The following is a 27,992-nucleotide window of genomic DNA, read 5'->3' as shown; positions in this document are numbered from 1 at the left end:
CATCCATCTGGAGGTCATTGAAGTCCACTATAAGGAGAAAAATCCTGGAATGTTTTCATCAAAAACCTTCATTTCTTTTCAACTGAAGAAAGAAAGACATAAACATCTTGGATTATATGGGGGTGGGTAAATTATCAGGAAATTTTAATTTGAAAGTGAACTAATCCTTTTAGCTTCTGCAGACAGGAGTGTATTTCACATCTTGTTACGGAAGTGCATCTTTCAAAGTCAAATGATATAAACAAGATAAAATACAAAAAGCACCTTTTAGCTAGATAACTAGGATTTTACAGACTAAAACCCTTAAATTATTTGCTTTATTTTAAACCAAAATATCCAGAATACTAATGCGGCTATTGCTAGGTGATAACTTCTGTATCAAATTTACTATCCTAATAAAACAAATAAAAATGCAGGCAAGCTTCTTGAAAGAAAATTGAGCAGAAATTTTAGCGTGCAGACGGCATCTTCCAGCTTGTTGTGTTGTTTCTTGTGCATGTACCCAGCTCACTGTCCTAGAGCTTTTCAAATGTAAAATGCCCTTTAAGTTGTGATGACAGATGTCTGTCACATTATAATCCCTGAAGAGAAGCTTTTGTGCATCTCAATAGCACTTTTTTGGAGTGTCGAATGATGCAACAACATGCAGGTTTTCATCAAGCCAGTGTACCTCCAGTCTGAAACATAAGAAATGATAAGTAAATGAATAGAGCGCAACAGAGCCTGTCCACTTTTTCCGGATATGTTATTTCTATTCATGGAGATTTTGAATAGTCTTTCCTTAAGAATTTTAACCCGTAACTATGAGGTGAAACGTCATTACAAACCTTGATCTGAAGCAAAAAAGGACTTGAAAATCAGATAAAAAGACAAAAAAGTAATATATTGTGTACTTAACGGCTTTAAAGAAGAAGCTACAATCCCATGAAGCATTGCGAATGACAAATAAAATGGAGAAATATAAAACTATTAAAGTTGTCGATTATTTCTATAGAAACAATATATTTTAAATTTATTGCAAAATCATTTATTTACAAAAATATTTAAGTATTTTGACAGCAAACAGAACGATCCAAAATCAAATACTTCCCTACCATATACAATGCGAAAAAAACAGTACGCCAACAGAGTAATATGTCCGAATACATAGTATTCGAAAAACAGTAGGTGAACCTACTACGACCTACTACTTCCAGCGAGATTCTGAAGTGCGCGTTCGATGGACACTTTACTATCCCACGAGGCCACGGGAGAGGATTTATGGATGGCAGAGAAGCGATGCAACTGACGCTGGTAGGTCACATGACAGTAACAACATGGCGGATGTAGTACATCCAAATTTCATTCATACTACTTATATACAAACTTTATATAACATACTTTTTTTAACAGTCACAAAGTAAGTTAAAATTCTAAATCAATGTAGTACCTACTCAGATAATATGCGACTGTATGCAAGTGTCCTGAAAAGTGAAGCCAAAACATTTTGATCGCCCCCTGGTGGCTAGCTCCAATATAGGTCATAAACCACGCCTTCTCCATATAATTAAATGGAATGTGAAACAAATCCAATTACAATTTTTTTCCAAAGATTGTTTGTCATTTTAGGTAGTTCTCATCATGCTGACGTATGTTCAAGTGTGTGTTTTTTGCCAATAAGGTTTTAGTTGTAAGGTCATGATTGACAGCTGTGGTTGAGATTGACCACAGGATCACTACTGCGCAGATTCGGCTCCAACTTTTGGCTTAATTTTTCTACAGTGGAAGGAAGTAGAAACACGCTGTCCAACTATTTTTACAGTCTATGGAGGAAACTCGCAGACTGTACAGTTTTCTGTACAGCATCATGGGTAATGTAGTTTTCCACGACAAATTCAGTTGTTAAAGTCCCTGTAAAGTCATTTTAAAGTATGTGTTTTGAGCTTTTCACACCACAGAAAAATGTGTTATTAACCACCCAGCCAAATTTGAATGATTAAAAAAAATCTGCAAGTAAATGAAATAAGTTATCAAAATCTCGAAAAAATAGGCAGCGCTCTCTGCTCTCAAACGCTAGGGGCGTGTGCGCTGTCGGCGCTGAAACCACACCCACTCGCCAGAGCTGCCGTCTCAACTTACTTGTCTAATGAGTCAAACATACTGATGCATATAAACAAAAGAATCACGTTTGAGGGTTGCACATTTTAGTAGAGTTACTGTGGACTACCTACTAATTATAACATACGCAAACTCGGTAACTTATACTCATTGGTGGGCACGTACTGCCGGACTGTTGTCGAGTTGACAAATGACGGTGCCGCGAGACGGGAGGAAATAAGAAAACCGAGCTGTATAGTATATTATAACAACCATGTTATATGCATTTGCGTGACGAAGGCATTACTAGCTAAATGTACAAAGGGCTGTATGATTGTAATGACACTCGAGACCATAGGCTCGAGACACAGCGAGTGAACCGCTGTAGAGGCGGCGCCACGCTCGGTGCGTCATCGACAGTTATATAGTGTTAGGGGAGGGGCTATGCTCGGGGGACGATGTGCGTCATTAGACCCCCGTTTTAGCAAAAAATCCTGAGCAGAGACTTGGTGAAAAACTGTTTAACGCTCTAACTTCACAATTAAGCATTACTCAATTCACACACTTTGTAATGTGTTTTAGCAATACATTTGTAACATTTATAAAGTGTTTAGAAAGAATTCTCAGAATTGACACAATCATTTTAAAAATAAGTAGAATTACTGCAAACAGATGGCTTTAACTGAAGCATATAACATTGATTAACAGCAGATCTGTCTTTAAAATGTAAAAGTTATCGTTAAAATTCATTTTCCCTATGAAGAAAATGATTGGAGTTTTTACTTTGGGAACCCAGCTGTTATACTCTAAACAAACGTATTTAATCTTGTGCTTGTATTGTTTATGCATTAAAGGTGCCATAGAATGTTTTTTTTACAGGATGTAATATAAGTCTAAGGTGTCCCCTGAATGTGTCTGAAGTTCCAGCTCAAAATACCCCATAGATTTTTTAAGAAATTTTTTTAACTGCCTATTTTGGGGCATAATTAGAAATGCGCCGATTCAGGGTTGCGGCCCCTTTAATTCTCGTGCTCTCCGCCCACAGAGCTCGCGCTTGCCTTAAACAACATAAACAAAGTTTACACAGCTAATATAACCCTCAAAATGGATCTTTACAAAGTGTTCATCATGCATACTGCATGCATGCGTCAAATTATGTGAGTATTGTATTTATTTGGATGTTTACATTTGATTCTGAATGATTTTGAGGCTGTCCTCCGTGGCTAACGGCTAATGCTACACTGTTGGAGAGATTTATGAAGAATGAAGTTGTGTTTATGAATTATACAGACTGCAAGTGTTTAATAATGAAAACAGCGACATGGCTCTGGTCTCCGTGAATACAGTAATAAACGATGGTAACTTTAACCGCATTTAACAGTACATTAGCAACATGCTAACGAAACATTTAGAAAGACAATTTACAAATATCACTAAAAATATCATGTTATCATGGATCATGTCAGTTATTATTGCTCCATCTGCCATTTTTCGCTGTTGTTCTTGCTTGCTTACCTAGTCTGTTGATTCACCTGTGCAGATCCAGACGTTAATACTGGCTGCCCTTGTCTAATGCCTTTCATAATGTTGGGATCATGGGCTGACATATGCAAATATTGGGGGCGTACATATTAATGATCCCAACTGTTACGTAACAGTCGGTGTTATGTTGAGATTCGCATGTTCTTCGGAGGTCTTTTAAACAAATGAGATTTATATAAGAAGGAGGAAACAATGGAGTTTGAGACTCACTGTATGTCATTTCCATGTACTGAACTCTTGTTATTTAACTATGCCAAGATAAATGAATTTTTTAATTCTAGGGCACCTTTAACACTCTTGTGTAACTAGAGTTACACAAGAGCTGCATTTCACCCACCCAGAAATTTCCAACTTCCTACTAGGAAAAGTGCAATAAAAGACTTGCAACTTGTGCAAAATCAATGGATTATGTTCCTAAATTGAACGTGGCATTAAAAAGATGTTAATGCCAAAAAAAAACTGATCAATTGAAAATAAAACAATATTAAACTCACCATTGATTTCATTTCCCGACTGTCTCCTTCTGCTTTGCTGTACTTCTCGTTCGCTTTCCTGGCATTCTCTACAAACTCCTATATGAACGATCGCAGAGAGACACCAAGAGCATGTTTAATCTGCTATTCAACAACACAAGGCTATTATAAATGACTTTAGGTTGGGCTTAATTGATCTTGAGGTCTGAGAAAATCAATAGGGGAAAGCTCTCACCATAAGAGTCTTGTCCATGTAGTACTCGCTGCCCGGGCTGCCGTCGTTGTACTTTGTGTCGATGGCGAAGCAAAGGAAGAGTACGTCTACTACGCTCTCATAGATGGAGAGGAAACAGTGGGCCACCAGGAAGGCGAACACACACACGATGATGAGCGGCAGCACCCAGACGGTGTACTCGCGCTGATAGTTCAACGAAAGGACGCCCGCAAATGCCGTGCATGACACGATCAACACCTGCGGACAGGGAAAAATTTAAACCACCAATCAAAACTGTTTTATTGCTCATAGCTTAGCAATCTTTAGCACATAAATCATACCACAAATAAAATACATAATAAATACTATAAAAGTATAGATTACCTTTCCCAAAAACAGGACAAAGTCCCCGACACTGTTGATAGCTGCCACACGGAGAGCATTTTCCACAAGGATGAGGAAAGCGTCTCGTGCAGATGTGCAGAAGCTGGTGCTGTTAATGGCCGTTGCCGTATATGCGTTCTACAGAAAAGACACACAATTAATGCATCAAATTAACATGAATTAACTCATCTTTCTGCAAAATATGCATATGCATGTCTCACCAAGTTCAGGTAAGTGAGGCACTTTTCTAGACACCATAGACAGCAGATACACGCCTTCAGCATGCAGCGGGCACAGGCGTTTTCCTGCAGGAACAACATTTTACTTCATTTTACCATTCAAATGTTTTGGATCAATTTCTTTTTTGAAGAAATTAATACTTTTATTCAGCAAAGAAGCATTAAACTTCAAAAATGACAATCAAGACATTTATAATGTTACTTATTTCAAATAAATGCTGTTCTATTCATCAAATAATCCTGAAAAAATATGAAACAGCATAATTGTTTATAACATTGATAATAACAACAACAACAACAACAAATGGTTTCTGAGCAGCAAATCATCATATTAGATTGATTTCTGAAGGATCATGTGACACTGAAAACTGGAGTAATTATGCTGAAAATTCAGCTTTGATCACAGGAATAAGTTACATTTTAAAATATATTCAAATAGAAAACAGTTATTTTAAATTGCAACAATATTTCACAATATTACCGTTGTAAAGGTACACTTTTGGCCTTCTAGTGATTAAAAAACAAAACTGCAAGCATTTTTGCAGAAAAACTCACTTTTCCTTTGAGCTGACTGTGAATGTAGGTGAGGATGAGGCGAGGAATCTCCACTAGAGTGATGATGAAGGCTCCTTTAGCTACGGTGCCCAAATGATAGCGCATCAGACGCAGGACAGACGACACTATGGGCGTGAAGGGCAGCTGAGACTTATCTCTACAATGACAGAAGGAAACAGAGAAGGAAAAAAAAAGGTCACAACGATTGCTCTGAATAGACAAAGCGGAAGCATCACAAATAAAGTGTCAACTTTTTTCTAAATGACTTTGACTTCTAACCTGGTGAAGTAGTATGTGACCACAGCACCAGCTACAGTCATCTGCTGACAGGCGAGGATGAACTCGCTGATCCAGATGAGACCCACGGCGTGGTACCACACCATGTACTGTAGCGGCCCGTCCATATGAAACTCCACCAGGCCCGTCTGGTTATTCTTCACTGGACTTCCTGTGTGTAAAAAAACCATGTTATGATAGTTTACATACATGACAGTTTTGTACAGAAACCTGAAATTCTGTTCCTAGTGAAACATTGATATATAATAACACTAAAATCAGTGGGTTAGGACTAGACAATATATTGAATATTTATGACACATTTATGATGATTTTCCTTCTGAAATAACAACAAGAACATTGTAAATATAGCTATCATTATAGCGATCAAGTTTTCTAGAGGTTTTTTTGAGAATTTTTTGTACGAGTCTTTTTTGTATGTATGACTCGTAATTACGAGTTATGAAGTCAGAATTGCATGATATAAAGTTGCAACTGCAAATAAAAAAAGTCAGAATTGCAAGTTTCTGACTTTATAACTCGCAATTATGAGTTTATTCACACAATTCTGAGAAAGAAAAAAAATCAGGATCATGAGATAAAAAAAACTAACATTTTTTAATTCCGTGGCGGAAACAAGCTTCCATACATTAGAGCTGCTAATTTTTTTTTTTTTACTTTTCTCAATACATATTTCAAAGCAGCTTTATGGGGAGTGCATGTCAACATTACAATTTAGGGTAATCTGTTATCAGAGCTGACTGTGTCCAAATGATGTAATTTCAGAAATGTACATATACACAGCAAAATCTCCAGAGTTAAATCAACTCTGCTCAGAGAACATATGGACCTCTCTACATAGAGTTAATATAACACTAAAGCAGAGTTAAAGTTAATGAGATAACATGCTGTTTGAGGAGTTGTTTAATCAGATCTTGAGAGATTTTATGTCTTTTATCTTCAGTTGATTTCATACTCAGCTGTAGTTCTTGTGTTTCTCTTCAGTGATTCTGCTTGTTAACAGCAGGTGTTCATCACTAATGCTCAATCAGAACTTAATTAATCTCTTTATTATCTCATTAACTTTAACTCTGCTTCAGTTTTTTTAACACTAAGTAGAGAGGGGCCATATGTAATCTGAGCAGAGTTGATTTAACTCTGGGGATTTTGCTGTGTATAAATCACACAGTTAGCTAACATAGTTGTAATAATTTAGGCAATTTAATTTAGTCACTGTTAGCAAATTCATTTAAGGTAGAAACAAATGAGCTAATGGAAGTAATGAATACATAATTAGGATATATGGCAATATTTGGAATGTAGAGGTTGATCCAGAGTTTGAGTCATTTTTTATTCATTTCACTGAATCAGTTCAAACTGTGAATCAGTGAAGTGAATCAAAAGCAAATTTATATTTTCATGCACTAATGTAACAATAATATAAATTATAAATTAAATAATAACAATTTTTATTAAACAAAATAGGACCACGAGCTGGGACGCGAACTTGGGTCACCAAAAGCGCTATATGTCGGCTCGCTGCCCACTGTAGGGAAAACACCCTAGGAAGTAAAATTAGCTCAAATGAAATATTTAGGGAATTATAAAGAGTTGTTTAGATTACGACCGAGCAACTGATTCGTCCAGCGTTCATTTGCTCGAGCCGTAATAAGCTCTTGTAACGGATATAAATATCCAACAATCGTGAAAACACTGATTAGAGCACGGTAACTTGATCACAGTTTAAGACATTAAATCATAAAGCACATAATACAAAACACTTTCCTTTTAAAATCTACAAGAGATTTTATTTATTCTAACACAAACTAATCTAACACAAAGGCACGCACATACACACACACACACATTCATACGCGTCGCAGTAAGAAGGAAATGAGAGAGAAAGAGTTCAGTTCACAGTTCACTTTATTAGCCATTTGCAGTATAAAACCACATTGGAAAAGATGTGCAAGAAGCTCTGAGTACAGTGTACAATGTCAAACACTCAAAAAATTACATAAAACATAAAACAGATAAGCAGATGCCACATAAAAACTCAAAAGTAAAATGCTATACAATAGAATCCACACATAAATATAAAGTGCCAAATTTAAAGTGCTTTGTTTAAAATGATTACAGCTTGGGGAAAGAAACTGTTTAAATGGCGATCAGTAGAACATTTTACCGAGCGATACCTTCTCCCTGAGGGAAGCATCTCAAAGAAGGCCCCTGCAGGATGGCCTGAGGCATCATTAACGAGTTTTAAAGCTCGATTCAAAAGTCTAGCTTTATATATAACCTCCAAGAATGGCAAAGTACAGCCAATGGTCCTGCTGGCTGAGCGAACCACTTTGTTCAAAGCCTTCTTCTCTTTCAGGGTGAGATTACCATACCACAAAGTAATACAACTAGTTAAAACACTCTCAATTACACAATAATAAAAATTCAAAAGAATCTTAGTATTTTGAGTAAACTCTCGAAGCCTGCGTAAAAAGAAGGAGGCGCTGTCTCGCTTTCTTAGCAATGCTAGTCGTATTAGAGCTCCAGTTCAAATCATGAGAAAGAGTCACACCCAAAAATTTACATTTCTCAACAATCTGCACATCAGAATCATAGATAGTAATAGGCAACTGATTCCTGTTGTGACAAAAATCAATAACAAGTTCACATGTTTTTGAAGTGTTCAGAAGCAAGTTATTTTTTTTACTCCATTGAGCAACATTCTCCACCTCCTCACGATACTGAGATTCATCATTTGAACTAATCAGCCCAATGATAGTTGTATCATCGGCATATTTGATTATCACATTATTATCATAGGATGCTACAAGGTCATGAGTATACAATGTGAACAATAGGGGGCTCAAAATACACCCCTGTGGTGAACCAGTACTAACATACAACTCATCTGAAATACAGCCATTAATTTTGACCCTTTATGGTCGACAAGTGAGGAAATTTAAAATCCATTTACAAATGGCATCATCGAGTCCAAGACATTTCAATTTGTGAAAGAGCTTTGTTGGGACCATTGAGTTAAAAGCTGAACTATAGTCTATAAATAGCATTCTAGCATATGATTTTTGTGCATCAAGATGCTTATAGACAGAGTTCAGAGCAAAGGAAATGGCGTCCTCCACACTTCTGTTTTTCCTATATGCAAATTGTAGTGTGTCCACAGACATAGGGATTTGATCTCTAACAAAGTTCAACACCAACCGCTCAAAGGTTTTCATCAAGACAGATGTAAGGGCCACTGGCCGATAGTCATTCAAACACGTCACAGGTGTCTTCTTGGGCACTGGAATTATGATTGATCTTTTAAAACTAGCTGGAACAGTACACTTCCCAAGTGACATGTTAAAAAGATCAGTCAAAACAGGAGCAAGTTGCTCGGAGCACAGTTTAAGGACACGAGGAGGAATACCATCCGGACCAGGTGCCTTCCTAACCTTCGTCCTGGACAAGATCCTCTGGACATCCTCCTGAATGATTGTTAAACTCTGCTCATTACAAGCCGAAAAAACAACAGGTTCAACATATCCAGTTTCAAAACGACAATAAAACTCATTTAATTCGTTTGGCAAGGATGGATCAACATTAATGATAGATCCTCCTTTAGGTTTCCAATCAATGATAGAATTTAGCCCTTGCCACATACGTCGAGGGTCCGCCACCGTGAAATGTCCCTCTATCTTAGCTCCATAGCCTCGTTTAGCAGCTTTAATAGAGCGCTCCAAAGAGTATCTGGACACCTTATAAGCAACAGCATTACCAGATTTAAAAGCCACGGCCCGCTGTGGTATTTTCCTATTTACATCCGCATTGTACCACGGGTTCTGACTGGCATGCCGTTTTATTACCTTTTTTGGAACACAGCAATCAATGCAAAAGTCAATGTACCCAGTCACTGCATCACAATACTCATCCAAATTTTCTGAATGGAACACAGACCAATCAGTAGCATCAAAGCATCCCTGTAATTTCACTTCACTCTCCTTCGTCCAGCACTGAACAATACATGACGACGGTTTTGATTGTTTACTCCTCTGTATATATGTAGGAAGAAGTAACACAGAGGAGTGATCTGATTTTCCAAAAGCTGGTCTAAGACTAGATTGATAAGCAGATTTTACATTACTGTAACAGTGATCCAGGATATGTGCTCCCCTAGTTGGATGTTTAACATGCTGATAGTAGTTGGGAAAGACAGTTTTAAAATTACACTTATTAAAATCACCAGCTACTATAACCACGGCATTAACATGGGAGTTCTCAAATTTGTGTACAATGTCACTTAATTCACTCAAGGCCACAGAAATGTCCGCCCGCGGATGTATATAAACACCACACAGGAACATTACCGAAAACTCCCGTGGGAGATAAAAGGGGCGGCATTTCAAAATAAGACATTCCAAGTTAGCGTTGCAAGTTTTGTTCACGATGACACAGTCCGTGCACCAAAGTTCATTGATTAAAAAACACACACCTCCACCCTTCGATTTCCCGGTGCGCTCCTTCACCCTGTCCAAGCGGTGTACAGAGAAGCCCGGCGGCTGGAGAGAAGAATCCGGCACGCCGCTGTGTAACCAAGTCTCTGTCAGGCAAAACACGGAGCAGTCCCGGGCCTCACGCTGGGCCTTAATACGACTCAGCAGGTCGTCCACCTTATTTGGCAGTGACTGAACATTCGCCAGGTAGATGGCCGGCAGCGGGATCCTCGACCGACCGCTGCGCAGTCTCACAAGCAACCCTCCTCGCTTCCCTCGGTGTCTGCGCTTCTTCCGCTGGTAACATGTAATGTCCTCGCTCAGGGGTTCAAATGTTCGGCATGTGTAGCGATACCTCCGCCCAGTCCTTTCTCTCTGCTCCCGACCTCCACGGCCCGACTCCTGGCCTCGCTTGCCTCGAGTGGGGCACACATCGAAATCAGCACACCTTAAACCAGTATTGACGAATGACAATCCACAACCTTCCTCACGAATCTTCAATAATGTCTCGCGGCCATAGCTTAAAGTGGCAAGTGCATTAAAGACAAAAACAAATAAAAAACAAACAGCGCACAAAAGAGCTCTTGCTACGGCGCCATACCTCGGCGCCATCTTAGCATTTCCACTTCGAGTTTTGAAAGAGAGAGAGAGAGAGAGAGAGAGAGAGAGAGAGAGAGAGAGAGAGAGAGAGAGAGAGAGAGAGAGAGAGAGAGAGAGAGAGAGAGAGAGAGAGAGAGAGAGAGAGAGAGAGAGTGATCTGATTAACGAAATTCCTATCAATGCATTTCAAGGACCAGAACGAACCATGAATCATTAATTTATGCACCAGTTCAGTTTTGGTCTGGAGGTACTTGCTTGCGTTGACTTAAAGGTGAATTTCCCTCGTCGTGCAGAGAGGGTTTTCCCAAGTCGATGATTGGTCCAGATCAGGTCCGTGTGGAACAATGAAGGAAGTCTCTTTGTCGCTGGAGTTGAAGCGGCAAAAGTCGTTGGTTGAACTTTGCGGCGAAACGTAGGACACGAGACTTTCAGCGGTAAAGGAAAATTAAGTAAAGAAAAGAAAAGTGAGTGAAGGTTGGATGGCTTGAATGGGCGGCTGGTCTGTTCTTCTTGTTACTCCATTGTTCTTGGTACTCTGGTCATGGTTTCTCTTACCAGAACTAACCAACTCCAGTTCGTTTACTAACCAACTTCTCTCCATTCACTATCTTGCAATATGATCATTTAAACTTAGTTGTTTGTCACACCTCTGAGGAGTCTTGGCCAATCAGACATTGTCCTGTTTCAAGAGGGCCTTCCTCTGCCCCCAACATAAGTGTCACATCCCGGTCTGTCTCTGCTTTAGCAGATTGCCATTTTAACATAATTGCTGTTAAATGGGATACAATACATTTTAAACAGATTTCATTCAAGTCAGGATATAGGAAAGGGGGAAAGAATCAAATTAAGTCCAAATAAGGCATACTTTCAGTCATTCAGTCAAGAGTTAACACATTTACATGAATTGTGAGTGTTTCTAAAACCTAACTGTTTACAGGTAGTACTTGTGGACACATAATGCAAAATGTATGTAGTTAAAAGATGTTTGATAAGTCCGTTAAAATTGTTGGAACAATTTTGAAGCAGATTTATTTGTTCAACAGTCTCTTTGGCTCTCCTGTGAAGTAAGGAAACAAAAGGGTCTGGATTGTCTCTCTGTCTTCTTGGGTGACCCTTTGGTATGTCGCTTCTGCTATCAGGAAGCATGTGTCGTAAAAGTAATCAGCCTGGCTTTATCTGCAGACGGTCCGGAGCCGGAACCTCAATTCTGAATTAGAATTATGTTTTGAAAGAATCATCTAAATGATTCATTTGTCTGGTTCGTCCACAGTTCTTACATATCCCCCCTTGGTTCGGCGATGTGTTGAGATGAAGACATCGGCGGACACTGTAGAAAAATGGACACGAAGCAGACACACACAAAGCAACAACAAAACAACACCTCCATGATTGACCACTATACTGGTGCAGGGCATTAGATTATCTGAGTACTGATGGATTAAGTTCAATTTTGGGAGTGTTATTCTACATTGTGTGATTAAATTGTTAGTTTCCATCTCTTCTAACTTGTTCTAGGTTGTCTGGTGACATCATTTGTGGTAAAAATGATGTGACCCATCATGGAGCTCTCTCGGGCTCACATTCGAATTTTCAAATGGCTTTCAGACCTTAGGCGTGGTGCGTCAATCCTAATGTCATGACCTTGACCCTTATGGGGCAGACAGGTATTTTACCTTATAAAGAAGAAGGGAAAGAGAGGAGGAGGAAAACAAAACAAAATAAAACACTTAAGTGTTTCCTGGTATGGCTCACACTACTGCGTGCATCTAAGATGTCATGTACCAGCTTAATGAAAGGTGTTCTACTTGTTGGGCAGATGGTTGCATGTTTCTTATGGTGAATGTAGCTAAGTCGATGTTGAGCTAGGTTCTGAAACTAATATCTGTCTGTAGGAAGACCATGTTGGTGAGTATGTTAATGTAGTGTAGTGTAAAATGTAATGTAGTGCAGTGTAGGTATGGTCAGATCTGGTTCAGTCTGTCTTGCTCCCCCCTTTTCTTGAAGGGCTTAGATGAAGATTGGCTCTTTGCATCTTGGACTTGGGATGAGAGATCATCCCTAATTTGATGGGAGTCAGTCCAGTGAGGCAGGAAGTTCTTTGGCAGAAGGTAGGAGGAAGTTTGACATGGCTGTTGAGCTGTGGTGCAAAACTTTGTCTCCTACGTCGCATTCCTTTTGTAATGCCTTCTGGTTGTGACAGACTGTCTGACCTTCTGTGCTTACTGTTGTTACTGTTGCACAAGCATGGTTCTTGAGATGGGAACTCGTTGGGTTTATTGGTGGGTGATGAGTAACCAGAACTGTGTTCTCTGGTACTATTGAGTTTCCAGCGGTGTTTGGCTGCCAGAGGCCGCTTCGTTCTGTGCTGTTGTAGAACAGGTGGCAGTCATATCCATTTGGAAGGTGGATCAGGTGATCACTGACCTTCCGTTCCGTCTCTAGTCATAACGAGGGTGACTGATCCTTGTGATCGTCGCTGTTTATGTTGTTTGCAAAGAACGCTGTAATTTGCCTCATCAGTTGTTCCATGTCTTCTGAGGTGGAACTGTCTTGTTCTTGGGCGTTCTTGTTCTCAGTGCTGTGTTTAACTGAGTGATGCAGAGGTGGGTTCCGCCGTCGCTTACCCACAGTGGATGCATTTGAATGTGTTGGTTGGTGGACTTGGGCTGTCCAGTTTGGATCCCAGATGTTTCTTTCTGGTGGGTTTCTTGAGAAGTGTGGCTGGTCCCATGGCATTTTCCAGCTGTCGGTGTGGAAGCTGTCAGTGGCATGGGGGTCACGTTCTCCGTGTCCTTTATGACAGGCTGTGGCATTGTCATGCCACTGGCTGTCTTGCAGTGCACGGCTTGAGTCTTGGCTGCCGGAGTTTGAAATTGTGGCTGTTTTCAAACCTTTCTTTGAGTTCATCTTCTGTTTGATGTAGGCCTTGTGTGTCAAGTCACGTAGCTGTTGGATTGACATTGTGCTTGGGCAGGCCATGACGCCAAGATGGTGACTTAGTCCAGGGTGCAGGTTTCTCAGGAAGGGGGTTTTGAAGTTCACATCCTCTTCAAGTTCAGGTTCGTGATGTGCACCTAAGTAGGCTTGTCGGAAACGGTTGTAGTAAGCTTGGGGAGTCTCTTGTCGACCTTGTTTGGTTTCCAAGGCGACTAACAGTCCATGTTCAGACTCTGGGCCTGTAAATTCTTTGATCAGTGACTCACGTAATAGCTGGTAGTTGTGCTTAACGTGAACAGGTTGTCGATCTAAGAAGCTTCGTACCTCTGGGCTGGATGTGGACCTGAGGAGATACAACCTGTCTCTGTCAGTCACATTGGGTCTCACCTCTAGGTAGAAGTCAATATCTCGGAGGTAAGTCTGGATGTTGTGGTTCTCCATGGAGTTCGGGTTGAACTGTGTGATGTTCTTAGCCAGCTTGTTAAGGTCTTTAAGGGTCATCTCGTGTGCAACTTTGGGGTCTGCATGGATGAGCTCTCTTTGGTTGACAGGGAAGAATTCTGTAGTGAAGGCCGGTGATGTTGTGGGTTGTGGCCACTCACTTCTTCCGTTGCATGGCAGTTCTTGGATGGGGGACTCTGTTGTGCTCAGCTGTGGTGATGCTGAGGGAGGCCCCTCCCTTCTTGACTCTGGTTTCTGGGTGTGAACATGTTTAAGTTCATTTCTGACCATGTAGAGCTTGCCGTTGGCATCGTCTAATTGTTGGTTTAGATGGTCCATTTCAGTGCTGTACCATTTCAAATGGTCTTCCAGAGCATTGATTTTAAAGTTCTTATCTTTAATGTCAGAATTGGCATTTTCTAGTTTGTTTACCAGGTGACATTGGACAGTCTTTAATTCTTGCTTGTCACGTTCCGCAACTGCAAGGGCTTCTTGGAGCTTGTCAACTTGTTCCTTTGTTTCTTGCTCCACAAGTTTGTCTTGAGCTTTCACCTTGTGCTGGTCTGCGCAGCGTTGGATGTGCATCAGCTCTCTCAGGAACTCAGTGGTCTGACGTTTGAAGTCGTCTTGGACTTTCACTTCCAGCTTGTCTATGCGGCTCTGGGCACGTGTCAGCTCCTCCTGTAGGTGGGTGATGTGCTTGTCCCTTAGTTTCAGCTGGGCTGTGAAGGCAACGCTTAGAGAATTGGTTATCTTGCCTAGTTCAGTGTGGTCTTGGTTCTGGCTTGAATCATGCGTCGGGAATCTTCTCAGAATTATGATTATTATTAAAAATAATAACAGTTCAATTGTCTTTGGCATGAGGCAGTTTGTAATGCCGCTGAGCCAGGCGTCCACATCTTGGGCAGTGGGGTTTTCCGTCTGCGACATGTTGGCACGCTGGGGAGAAGAGACTGACACAGATCTGTGTGGGGTGCAAGCCTATATGTGGTGGAACAGCTAAGTGTCGTTCAGTGAATGTACACCAATCGTGAAGTGTGATGGCTACGTGTTGGTCTCAGAGTGTAGACAGGTAGGCTAGTGATGAGAAGGCTTTGTCACTCAACTGAGTAAGAGAGAGAAAGAGAAAAAGTTAAAACAAATTTCAATAGATGAAATATTTTCTATAAATATTTTCTATTAATGAAAAACTGTTTTCAACTCGTGATGTGAGGACTTTGTCACTCAACTGAGAAAGGGAAAAGAGAGAAAATGTTAAAACAAATTGTAAGTTTTTTTTTTAATTTAGAGAAATATTTATTTCAAATAAATATTTTCTATTAATGAACAACTGTTTCTAAAACTAAAAGAAAAGAAAATATATATATTATTGTTTATGTTCGCAAGGACAATAAGACAATAATAATGCTGATACCTCTTTTCTTAGTTTGACAGGATTGACACCACACACCTTCAGTTGAACTGCTTACCAGGGATGCTGTGAAGGCAACGGTTGCTCAACACTTGTCTCTGTTAAATGTTCTTGGAGGAAATGTCAAAATTTAAGTTGCGTTTACAAATGCAGGGAGTATGGAGAACCCAAAAGGGTTTGATTAAAATCAAATACCTAATGAATTGTTTCTTTGGGAAGATTGTTTTTTTCTTTCTTTAGAATTGATTGATGGTTCGTCCAAGCATGATCCCTACAAATCTGAAGAATAAGATGGAAGAAAGGAGGATAGAACAGGAAAGACGTGAGGAAAAGGAAAGGGGAGGAGACCAGATCCACAAATGGCTCTGAAGCCTTTGTCTAATTACGAGTATAGAATTGGTAGTTGATGAACAACTAAACACATGAGAATAAAATTTTTAGTAAAGAGAGGGTTGTCTCTGATTGATTTGAAACTCGTAAGATATCAATGTCTCCTATTGAGGCTCAGGTGTGTCGTTCCTAAGCTAGAATACGAAGAGGAAAGGAAAACGGTAAGAAAGAGAAAACAAATGACAATAATGGGATGAGATAAGAAAAAGGGAATTAAACAAAGAGGTAAATGAATAAATAAAATAGAGTGGCTAAGTGTATAACCAAGAAAAGGAAAAGAAAGATATAACGCAATAAAATAATGAACAAATGTGAGTCAAAATTAGTTTTGCTTAAACTTTTAAAGTTCAAGGCTTATTCATACCTGAAGTAATTAGATCTAAAATATAATTTTAGTTATGAAATTAGAAATAATGGAAATTTGGAAATGTAGAAATCATTTAAAATTACTTTCTAGAAAAATAGGGTTTCAATTTAAATTTAATTAGTTTTATTAAATTCAAATTTGACAATTAAAATTGTAAGCCAGTATTTCTTTTTCAAGTCAAATGCAGGTAAAACGATTAATAATTGTAAACCAATATTTTTCTTTTCAAGTAAAATATAGGTAAAGTAATAAGTGAGAAAGTAAAGGGGAAAATAAGAAGGAAAGACCAACAAGTGTACATAAAATTGAAGTGTTTTAGGTGGTTAAATCACTCTATAGTTGCTCACACAGACACTGCTTTCACACAATGATGTTAACTAGCTTAGCTTCGAGGCTAAAGGCTTTAGCATATGAACTTCAATGTAAACAACTGCAGAGGTTAGCTTAGCAACACCGTGCGGTTTGTTTACAATGACGTTCTTCCGGAAGCGTTGGTTAAGACTTCCGTGCCACGACTGTAACTATGGCGACCAAACAAAATGATAGTGGCGAACATGTGAATTACATCAAATACATGTAACTGTACAAATGAAAGACACATGCACGTACAATCAAGCGTTACGTGAAATGTCGGCGCATTTCAACTCTATAAATAAGAGACACCACTCGTAGCTGTTTTACGACGTGGGGCTTAAACTTTAAGTGATAGCTTTCTGCTGTAATAGATGGAAAAAATCGCGACCTCGGCGGGTCTCTATTTGCACGCAAAATATAACAGTTTCAAATCACTTAAATTGCGCTCGGACATACGTAGTGTTACACGAGCTCAAACAAGCAAGCGTGTAGCGTTTAGCAAAAGGGAGAATATAGCAGATTGAGTACAGTGGAACACGCACTATAACCAGTTTAGCTATAAATATAAAACAAGCAAGCGTATAGCGTTACTGTTTTACAAAGGGAGAATATAGCAGATTTAGTACAGTGGAACACGCACTGACACTTTAGCTATAAATATATGGTTTTAGAAACAGATCGAGGAACACGCTCGATCTTGCCGTTCTGTGAGGAGAGTATTCGTCCTGCACAGACTATTTTAACTAAATGCAGTTTAGTTTCAATTCAGCTCTCTGATACACAATAACGTTATTATAGCTATTTGAATGACGCTGGAACACGCAGACATCAGGATAGCTATAAACAAGGCATTCTAGAATTTAAGGAACACGCTTAATTCTTACCTTATAGTATGTGTGATACAGATCTGAAATTTACTGCAGACTGGAGTTTAGAGACAAGACAGCAGACTGGGGTTACAGCTCTCACTCATTCAAGCACTCGTTCAAACGGACCGCGCCGTGCGCGCTGCATACGTCACACAAACACTGAGGGGTTTAATAATTTGCGTTGATAAAAAGAAAAATGACTTGATATGTGCTCCAAATTTAGATTAAACTGCCCGAATTATTCTCCACCATTACTGTAGGGAAAACACCCTAGGAAGTAAAATTAGCTCAAATGAAATATTTAGGGAATTATAAAGAGTTGTTTAGATTACGACCGAGCAACTGATTCGTCCAGCGTTCATTTGCTCGAGCCGTAATAAGCTCTTGTAACGGATATAAATATCCAACAATCGTGAAAACACTGATTAGAGCACGGTAACTTGATCACAGTTTAAGACATTAAATCATAAAGCACATAATACAAAACACTTTCCTTTTAAAATCTACAAGAGATTTTATTTATTCTAACACAAACTAATCTAACACAAAGGCACGCACATACACACACACACACATTCATACGCGTCGCAGTAAGAAGGAAATGAGAGAGAAAGAGTTTTGAAAGAGAGAGAGAGAGAGAGAGAGAGAGAGAGAGAGAGAGAGAGAGAGAGAGAGAGAGAGAGAGAGAGAGTGATCTGATTAACCGAATTCCTATCAATGCATTTCAAGGACCAGAACGAACCATGAATCATTAATTTATGCACCAGTTCAGTTTTGGTCTGGAGGTACTTGCTTGCGTTGACTTAAAGGTGAATTTCCCTCGTCGTGCAGAGAGGGTTTTCCCAAGTCGATGATTGGTCCAGATCAGGTCCGTGTGGAACAATGAAGGAAGTCTCTTTGTCGCTGGAGTTGAAGCGGCAAAAGTCGTTGGTTGAACTTTGCGGCGAAACGTAGGACACGAGACTTTCAGCGGTAAAGGAAAATTAAGTAAAGAAAAGAAAAGTGAGTGAAGGTTGGATGGCTTGAATGGGCGGCTGGTCTGTTCTTCTTGTTACTCCATTGTTCTTGGTACTCTGGTCATGGTTTCTCTTACCAGAACTAACCAACTCCAGTTCGTTTACTAACCAACTTCTCTCCATTCACTATCTTGCAATATGATCATTTAAACTTAGTTGTTTGTCACACCTCTGAGGAGTCTTGGCCAATCAGACATTGTCCTGTTTCAAGAGGGCCTTCCTCTGCCCCCAATAAAACATAAGTGTCACATCCCGGTCTGTCTCTGCTTTAGCAGATTGCCATTTTAACATAATTGCTGTTAAATGGGATACAATACATTTTAAACAGATTTCATTCAAGTCAGGATATAGGAAAGGGGGAAAGAATCAAATTAAGTCCAAATAAGGCATACTTTCAGTCATTCAGTCAAGAGTTAACACATTTACATGAATTGTGAGTGTTTCTAAAACCTAACTGTTTACAGGTAGTACTTGTGGACACATAATGCAAAATGTATGTAGTTAAAAGATGTTTGATAAGTCCGTTAAAATTGTTGGAACAATTTTGAAGCAGATTTATTTGTTCAACAGTCTCTTTGGCTCTCCTGTGAAGTAAGGAAACAAAAGGGTCTGGATTGTCTCTCTGTCTTCTTGGGTGACCCTTTGGTATGTCGCTTCTGCTATCAGGAAGCATGTGTCGTAAAAGTAATCAGCCTGGCTTTATCTGCAGACGGTCCGGAGCCGGAACCTCAATTCTGAATTAGAATTATGTTTTGAAAGAATCATCTAAATGATTCATTTGTCTGGTTCGTCCACAGTTCTTACACCACAAAGCTATCAGTGTTGACAATTATTTCCATGAACCAATGTAACAATGTAATAAATAGCAATATGATAGATTTATTTTCATTTTTGAGTTGTGATGCAAATAAAAATGCAAAAATAATTTTATGTATATGTACAAAAATGCCCTGAAATGCCACAAAAACTAGATTTTTTCCATGTTTCAGTTCTGTCTTGAACATTTTGAATGTTCTTCACTGGAACAGAAACTTAACTATCGAGTTTAATATACCTGAAAACATATATACACCCAAGCTATATCGTCCAGCCCTGAGATCAACTACCGGAAGCTCCGCCCACCCCAGACCTTCATTTGTTTGTGCTGACAAACCTGCGGTTCCGAGGAAGAGGAGCACGGTGATCCAGTAAACCCAGAAGAGCATGAGCGTGAGGAAGGTCCAGAAAGGCTGCAGAGCTAGCAGGGGCAGATGGGTGAACACTTTCCCGGCCACATGGAACAGAGCGATGGTGAGCGCCACACGCTTCCTCATGAAGAACATCAGCAGGAGCAGAATCACCTGAGGTATACAGTTATAATGTGCACATTAAATATTTGCATTTGGCAGTCATACGGTAGCTTGTGATTCCAGGCGTAGCCCCAGTTCATACCGTGAAAACAGTGGCAGCGATGGCGTAGATGAGCAGGGCTTGTTGGTTGTCTCTGGCAACCTCCAGTTCATGAGCCGGTAGAGTGGCGTTCACTGCTTTCCCTTGATCCACGTACAGCCACCACAAAATACCAGCTCCACCTGCCACAAACACAGCGACTTTTAGCTAGTGACAGTCAGTGCTGGTCGTTTAATTCATTTCAATGTGATACTAAGGGCTCACCAATTGACCCGACCACCACAACAGCTGTAAGGATCCAGACCAGAAGCACGGATATGTAGCGGATCACAACCATCAGAATCAGAGACAGAACTGCAGAAGAAAGCAAAGACATAATGGTGCTTTAATTCTCACTCTTGTGACGCTTCATTTTAACTTGTGCAAATCAGAGGTATTATAGTTGACTTAAAACAGTCACACTTTACAATCAGGTCTTATTAGTTAACATTAGTTAGAGCATTAACTAACAATGAGAAACAGTATTTACTGATCTTTGTTAATATTAGTTGATAAAAAAAATGCAACTACTCATTGTTAGTTCTTCTTAACTCAGGTCCAAGTATTAGTAAATGTTAAAAATTGACAGTAACTAAGATGAATAACTGCTTTAGAAGTATTTTTCATTGTTAGTTCATGTTAAAACTCTTTACAAATTATCAATAAAGCATAAAAACAAATTTTCATTGTTTGAAAATAAATATAAAAAATGTACTAGTTCTCCTTTTCATTTAGTTTAACTTTAATGTACTAAAATTACTGAAGTTTGAGGCCAAGCAATAATAAAAAAATAAAACCATCTCAAGATTAAAGTCATTATAATGCGAGATTAAACTCATTAAATTTTGACAAAAAAAGTCCAAATAAATTGTCGAGAATAAATGTGTTCATTTATAATTTTGAGAATAAAGTCATTATGTTTAGAGAAAAAAAGCTGAAATAAAATGTTGTGAATAAACATTAAATTGAGAATAAAGTAAAAAAAATTGCAAGCAGCTTGCAAATTCTCTTTAAAGTTCGTACATTATTAGGTTATAATTAGCTGAAGTATGATATGATATTTTTTTGTTATTAAAAGAAAGCCTAAAATATAGCTTGACAGTACGCAATGAACATGACACTGATGGAATGCATTTCTTCTCAACATTTTATTTTGACTTTGCCTTTTTTCTTGAAACACAATGACTTTATTCTCGAAATTTAATTTTTTTTTTTTCTCAACATTGTATATCGACTTTTTTTCTCGAAATTTAACCAGTTTAATCTTGAGATGGTTAATTTTTTTTATTATTGCTTGGCCCTGATCCTCTTCTGTATAAAATAACTAAAACTGAAATAAAAAATAATAAAGAAAAAAATATATAGGCATTTCATAAAAAAAATAAATAATAAAAATGGCAAAAACATACAACAAAATGACTAAAACTAACTAAAATTAAAATAAAAACCATTCAAAATATCAATAAAAACTATAATAGTATCTCAATCAGTGTTGGGAAAGTTACTTTTAAAAGTAATGCGTTACAATGCTGTGTTACTCCCTAAAAAAGTAACTAGTTGCATTACTTAGTTACTTTTTATGAAAAGTAATGCATTACATTACTTTTGCATTATTTTTTCTCACCTGGGCTGGGCTTGCTTGTGTGTTTTTTAATAACAACAAAAAAAAAAGTTTAGTAACTTTTAAAGTTACTAGTTACTTAAAAAAAGTAATCCGATTACATAACTCATGTTACTTGTAATCGTTACCCCCAACACTAATCGCAATGATACTAAAACAACACTGATGCAAACCAGGTTTTACATTTAAGAAAATATGCTATTGGAAGTTTTCAAAAATATTATCTGTATTTATGTTGGTTTCATAAGCGTTCATGAGTGGTTTGACAGTCATCTTTGTTACGGTCCGATCAAACGCGCTCACCGAGAGCTAGCAGACACAGGCCCATGATGATCTCTTTGGATGTCATCACTCCAGCGATGACTCGGTGCACCACGCTGTTGTCGCTGACGAAAGTGATGAATGCCTCCGCAAACTCGGTAAAGCAGGAAATGTCAGCAGGCATACAGCGGTGAAACACTGGTAAAGATGCACTGCACCAAGAAATGACAAATAATGAGGTTCCATAAAATATCAACCTAATGTTTTCTGTATGTATAAGCAGTAGTCTTTAAGACCTCATGAAATCACAAGACGAAGTTTCCTTGTGTTTCTATGTTGACATAATAAATATGGCTGTAAACATTCATGTATCTATTATTGTTTTAAATTCCTAATTTTCATGCACTAAGTTTCTACCTTCGATGGACAGGAAGTGTTGGACATTTTGTAGCTCTATTAGGGTGAGATGAATATGTGTCTGGTTGTAAGTCATAGGTGCATAAATCAGATCCTAGAGACGATAATATGGAAAAACAAAACATTTGGTATAAATCACCATTTACATTTCATCATATTCAACTACATACGACAGCACTGAGCTCACCATTAACGGTTGAGAACTTTGTGAGATCCTCGTAAGACTCCAGCTTAGTCTCTGGGCACTTTGATACGCACAAAGCCACAGATTTAATCTTCCTTTTCAATACGTCGATCTTGCAGGGGTCCAGGAAAAACACATACCTGTGACAAAACCATTGAAAGAAATGATCATTCAGTCTTCCCTCTGCACATGCATTTACTGCAGTGATTGATTACATATGGGATCAGGTGATCAATGAATGTAGAGATCTACATATCTCTGTTTCAGCTTCACTCAATGCTTATTTTCACACACTTTCTGGAGGTGTGGTCCAGGCCGCTGAGCTCTATTTCTGGGATTTTGGCATTCTTCTGACCGCAGGTGTTCCCGTAGCTGTCGTACCCTGATATGAGTCTTGAGGCGGCCCCTGTTGCTATGGCGAAGCCACAGATGCAGAGCTGCCATAGAAACACAAGATGATGATAATAAGAAACAAACTGTCGCAGAAATGAAATGTCTAAAGGTGTCCCCCCCCAAAAACTGACTTCCAGGTGCATTATTTACCTATATTAGGGTATTTTTTACATATAAAAACAGAGACATATAACATAAAATAACATATTACATATAAACCCCGCCCTCTCCATGTAATGTAATGAACGTGAGACAAACTAAGCAGTCTAAGCACAGCTCTGTTTCCTGTTGCATGAAGCTAATTGAACAAACTCTGAGTTTCAGAGTAGGTTTGGAGTTGACAAATCCAGATAAATCCAACCTGGTTTAGATCAGGATCAACTGTTGCACAACACTCTGTATAAACCTTCTCTGTCAACTCAGGTTTAATCCAGAGTTTGCAAAGCGCGTGCCCCTGAAAGCGTGACACGTGCGTCAAACAGCCAATCACATGGAACATGGAGAACGTCAGTTTGATTCACTTCTCACAATTCACTTCACTTCCGAAGATTAAGAGATCGTTATGAAAACTATGAAATTAAACGCATTTACAAAGCAGGAATAAACACTGCTGCAGTGAAAGTTTGAGAAGGCAGCAAAAAGAAAATATCTGACTATATCAATGCATGTGAATCAAACAAATAGACCGAATAAATAATATAGTTTCACAAAGAGCTCAAAAGAATACATGTACGCTTAATCTGTTTAAAAGCTTTATGCATGTATTATATTTTTTTAATTTAAAAGCAAAGTTTAATATTGTCAATTAATTTAATAGGCCTAATTATATGAATATGCCAAGAATTATTCATAATTTTAATGTATTTAATATAAATATAATGAATAATTAAAGGTCCCGTTCTTCCTGATCCCTTGATTCAAACTTTAGTTAGTGTGTAATGTTGTTGTTAGAGTATAAATAAAATCTCTAAAATTTTAAAGCTCAAAGCCAAGCGAGATATTTTATTTAACAGAAGTCGCCTACATCGAACGGCCAGTTTGGACTACATCCCTCTACTTCCTTCTTTAATGACGTCACTAAAACAGTTTTTTGACTAACCTCCGCCCACAGGAATACACAAGAGTTGCGTTTGTAGAGTGTGTTTGTCTTCATGTCGTCGAAACACTGTTATTTTCATCCCGCAGTCCAATCACCTTTGTTTGGCCTTCCCAGGGACGCTGTACTTAGAGATCAATGGTTACAATTTATGTTTAACTCGGTTCCCGAAAATTATAATTGTGGTATCCTTACTGCAATAGTTAATGTTGGACTGCAGTGCACATAATGGCCACAAGAGGGGACTATGTTTATGTATATGGCTGTTTTCCATACGAGGTACTCTTCTGAGTGAGTGCTAACGTTGTACAGTTCAGTCTCTCGGGAATTATTGTCTTTTGTGTTCATTCGGCACAACACCACAATAATCCACATGTAAAACTATGTGCAGCACATGTTATGGTAAGAGGCGTGACCTTTCCGGGCAAGGAGCGCTAAGCTGCTGTCGAATCACAACACAGGAACCGCTGGCACAATCAGAACTCGTTACGTATTTCTTAAGGAGGGACTTCATAGAACAAGGAAGTCATCAGCCCGTTTTTATGACAGTGGAAACAGCGGTATACAGATAAGTAAATTATGTGAAAAATACTGTTTTTTTTTTAAACGCGAAACATGAACACATGTTATATTGCACACTATAAACACAATCAAAGCTTCAGAAAAACCACGAAAAACGGGACCTTTAACACAATTTTGTCTCTAAAATGTTTTCATTATAAACTAATTTAATTTGGAGCGAGAGATATGGGGGGAGTGGCTTTATTGCATCAAATACATGTCACTTTACTCACAGCTGATTGGTCCAGTGTGGTCCAATAAAACCTGCTCTGGAGCAGGTTATCTGTGTAGTGTAAATTACCATAGCAATGAACCCCGCTAAAAACCAATCCACCTTCATAAGCCCGAAAAACCAGAGTTTACTCAAACTAATCCTGAACTTAACTGAAACCGGCTTTGTGCAACAGGCCACCAGTGAGTAAAAAGTAATTCAAAAGAAATGTAATGCATTACTTTCCATAAAAAATAACTAAGTAATGCAATTAGGGAATTTTTTAGGGAGTAACACAATATTGTAACGCACTTTTAAAAGTAACTTTCCCCGACACTGCTATCATCTGTTAACAAAATAACATCAAACATCAACAACAGCAAAAATAATAATAATCAATACATTTAATAATAATAATAATAATTTTATACTTAACTATTATTTATTTTCTTGTATTTATAATTGTGTCCAGTACTTTATTTTTCAAATATATAAATTATATTTATTTTAATCAATTTCATAAGACCTATTGATCCTGTCTGTTCTCTTACCATGCCGATGTTGAAGAGGATGAACAGGAGCAGCCATGGGATATCTGTGCACTTCCTCTGCTCTAAGGGTTTCCAGTCGCGTGTCTTCTGCAAAGAGGAAGTTGACATCATGACGCATACAGAAAAATAGCAATGTGAAATGTAAATGTATTTCACCAGCAGTGTTATTTTAGTATTACTATTATAGAATTTCATAATATTTTGTATTAGCAAAAAAATTATATATTCTTATTATTATATTTTAACTTCCAATAGAATCAGCTAGAAAAGTTAACTCTAGAAAGCAACATTCTGATAAATATAGCTATGCACCGTTATTCATTATAATTTTTAATGTTCTTCAATATTTAATGCATGTTTGAATAAATCAGTTATGAAAGCAGTGATTAAAATGTTTATATTTAAAAAAACCAATTGGAGTAGAAATATGATTATGTAATTCTAAACTTTATTTATAATAAAAACATCATTTCATCATTATCATTGAGTGTAATTTAAGTATTTGAATATAAATAAGTTAATTTAAAGGGATAGTTCACCCAAAAATGAAAATTTGATGTTTATCTGCTTACCCCCAGGGCATCCAAGATGTAGATGACTTTTTTTCTTCAGTCGAACGCAAATTATGATTTTTAACTGCAACCGCTGCCGTCTGTCAGTCAAATAATAGCAGTGATTGGGAACTTTAACAATAAGAGTCGAAAAAACTTCCATAGACAAATCCAAATAAAACCCTGCGGCTCGTGACAACACATTAATGTCCTAAGACACGAAACGATCGGTTTGTGCGAGAAACCGAACATTATTTATATAATTTTTACCTCTAATACACCACTATGTCCAACTTCGTTCAGCTTCCGGTTAGTGAGGTCTGATCGCGCTCTGACAACGGAAGTGATGTCTCGCGCTCATTGAAGTATATGGGCGAGACATCACTTCCATCTTCAGAAGGCGTTTTTTGACCTCACTAACAGGAAGCTGAACGGAGTTGGACATAGTGGTGTATTAGAGGTAAAAAATTATATAAATAATGTTCGGTTTCTCGCACAAACCGATCGTTTCGTGTCTTAGGACATTAATGTGTCGTCACGAGCCGCAGGGTTTAATTTTGATTTGTCTAAGCAAGTTTTATTTACTGTTATAGTTGAAGTTCCCATCTACTGCTATTATTTGACTGACAGACGGCAGCGGTTGCAGTTAAAAATCATAATTTGCATTCGACTGAAGAAAAAAAGTCACCTACATCTTGGATGCCCTGGGGGTAAGCAGATAAACATCAAATTTTCATTTTTGGGTGACTATACCCTTTAAGCTTCATTATAGTAGTAACAACTGTGTAGTTTACAGCATTAGTTGAGAGATTTTTTTTCCTCTAGAAAATTTGCCATGTACTGTATCTGATATACTACATCCACAATAATCTATATTGAAATCGTAATCGAATTGAAAGCAAGTGAATAGCAATCGAATCTTGAACATTGTGTCAATACCCAGCCCTAATTACTATTATAGCATTTCATAATATTTTGTATTAGCAAAAAAATTATATATTCTTAGCATTATATTTTAACTTCTAATATCAAGTTTAAGTAATTTTATAATGTGCTTTTGTCATTTTCATTTCATTTTATTGTTCTATTTCAGCTTATTTTATTTGTTGCCATAATGCCAAGGCAACTCATTTTCATTTTACATTTCTAATATTCACAAAATCAACAAAACGTATATTCATTCTTTTTTATTATTATTATTATTATTATTATTAAAGACGCATTAGGCAAATATAGCATGGATAAAACCACATTAAAGCACAGTGCTCAGTGAATGAATGGGACTGTCTGAACACCCCTGCCTCGTTCTCAGTCAAACCCGGAAATGAGCTTTACACTGTTGACAAACAAAGCTCTGACCCTTGATTTATCATTATTTTGATGCAATGTAGGCTGTTGGGTCCTAATAGATCTCTAGCCTGTATAAAGTGCACAGACCTTCTCTTTCATAGAACTCCATTTACAAGATATTTGCATATAATTGATCGTAATATGTGATACGTTTGCACTCGCAACTTCTTGCCATGCGTGTGGTCGTTCAACTCCAGAAAGTTTCCAGATGTGAATCTGCATGCATTTACACGATATTTTGTTTCATGATCCCTTACCTGTGTGCTGCCGCAGCATCCCATAATTCCTGAGTTGATGAGAATCGCAAAGAGAAACACACCTGAAACAGTGTAAATCAGGGAGTCGCCAGCGCGAGAGCAGCGAGTCCTGCAGCAATTTCAGGAGAATCAAGTGTAAAAGTTGCACATTGGTAATAAATACGTATAAATGCCCTTGGAAACAAAACACGTCCAATATAGCAATTACGCATGAATAATATAAAACACACACAGGTCGCTGATGTTAGAAAATGGATTAGGATGTGTTTTTTCAGGATCTGACGTCCTGAAATTCTCCCTTGTGAATTCCGTGACAAGGTGAAGGCGGAGCTGTCCTGTCCTCCTCCTCCTCCTCCTTTTCTTCTGTCACACTTGAAAACATTGAACTAAGATCAGATATTTCACACTCCAGTTCCCGAGCTGCTCGAGTCTGGCTGTCCATAATCGAAAGTAGATTAATTTTAGGACAGGCACACA

General features: G+C 38.2%; 1 protein-coding gene across 1 annotated transcript; it reads right to left on the bottom strand.

The window, feature by feature from the left end:
* Positions 1-123: 123 nt before the first annotated feature.
* Positions 124-27,992, bottom strand: slc44a1a (solute carrier family 44 member 1a). Its single transcript, XM_067404560.1, has 16 exons — positions 27,516-27,992; positions 25,358-25,444; positions 22,840-22,982; positions 22,549-22,685; positions 22,362-22,455; positions 21,987-22,156; positions 20,288-20,377; positions 20,066-20,205; positions 19,788-19,974; positions 5,763-5,931; positions 5,484-5,640; positions 4,911-4,994; positions 4,690-4,827; positions 4,327-4,563; positions 4,113-4,190; positions 124-677 (listed from the first exon to the last, which is right to left on the bottom strand). The coding sequence occupies exons 1-16, from the start codon at positions 27,537-27,539 to the stop codon at positions 657-659; spliced, it is 1,956 nt and encodes a 651-aa protein (XP_067260661.1). The 5' UTR covers positions 27,540-27,992; the 3' UTR covers positions 124-656.

Source organism: Chanodichthys erythropterus, chromosome 12 (genome assembly GCF_024489055.1).
Source record: "Chanodichthys erythropterus isolate Z2021 chromosome 12, ASM2448905v1, whole genome shotgun sequence".
Lineage (NCBI taxonomy): Eukaryota > Metazoa > Chordata > Actinopteri > Cypriniformes > Xenocyprididae > Chanodichthys > Chanodichthys erythropterus.
The sequence above is the reverse complement of the archived record's forward strand: the minus strand, read 5'-3'. Positions and strand labels throughout refer to the sequence as shown.

Bases quoted from the DNA above. Each gene is read 5' to 3' on its own strand.
- slc44a1a (XM_067404560.1), bottom strand. From the start codon at position 27,539: ATGGGATGCTGCGGCAGCACACAG. The intron at 20,206-20,287 runs GTGAGCCCTTAG...TGTTTGTGGCAG, and splicing joins TGTGGTGGTCGGGTCAATTG to GTGGAGCTGGTATTTTGTGG. The intron at 19,975-20,065 runs GTATGAACTGGG...TGTATACCTCAG, and splicing joins TCGCTGCCACTGTTTTCACG to GTGATTCTGCTCCTGCTGAT.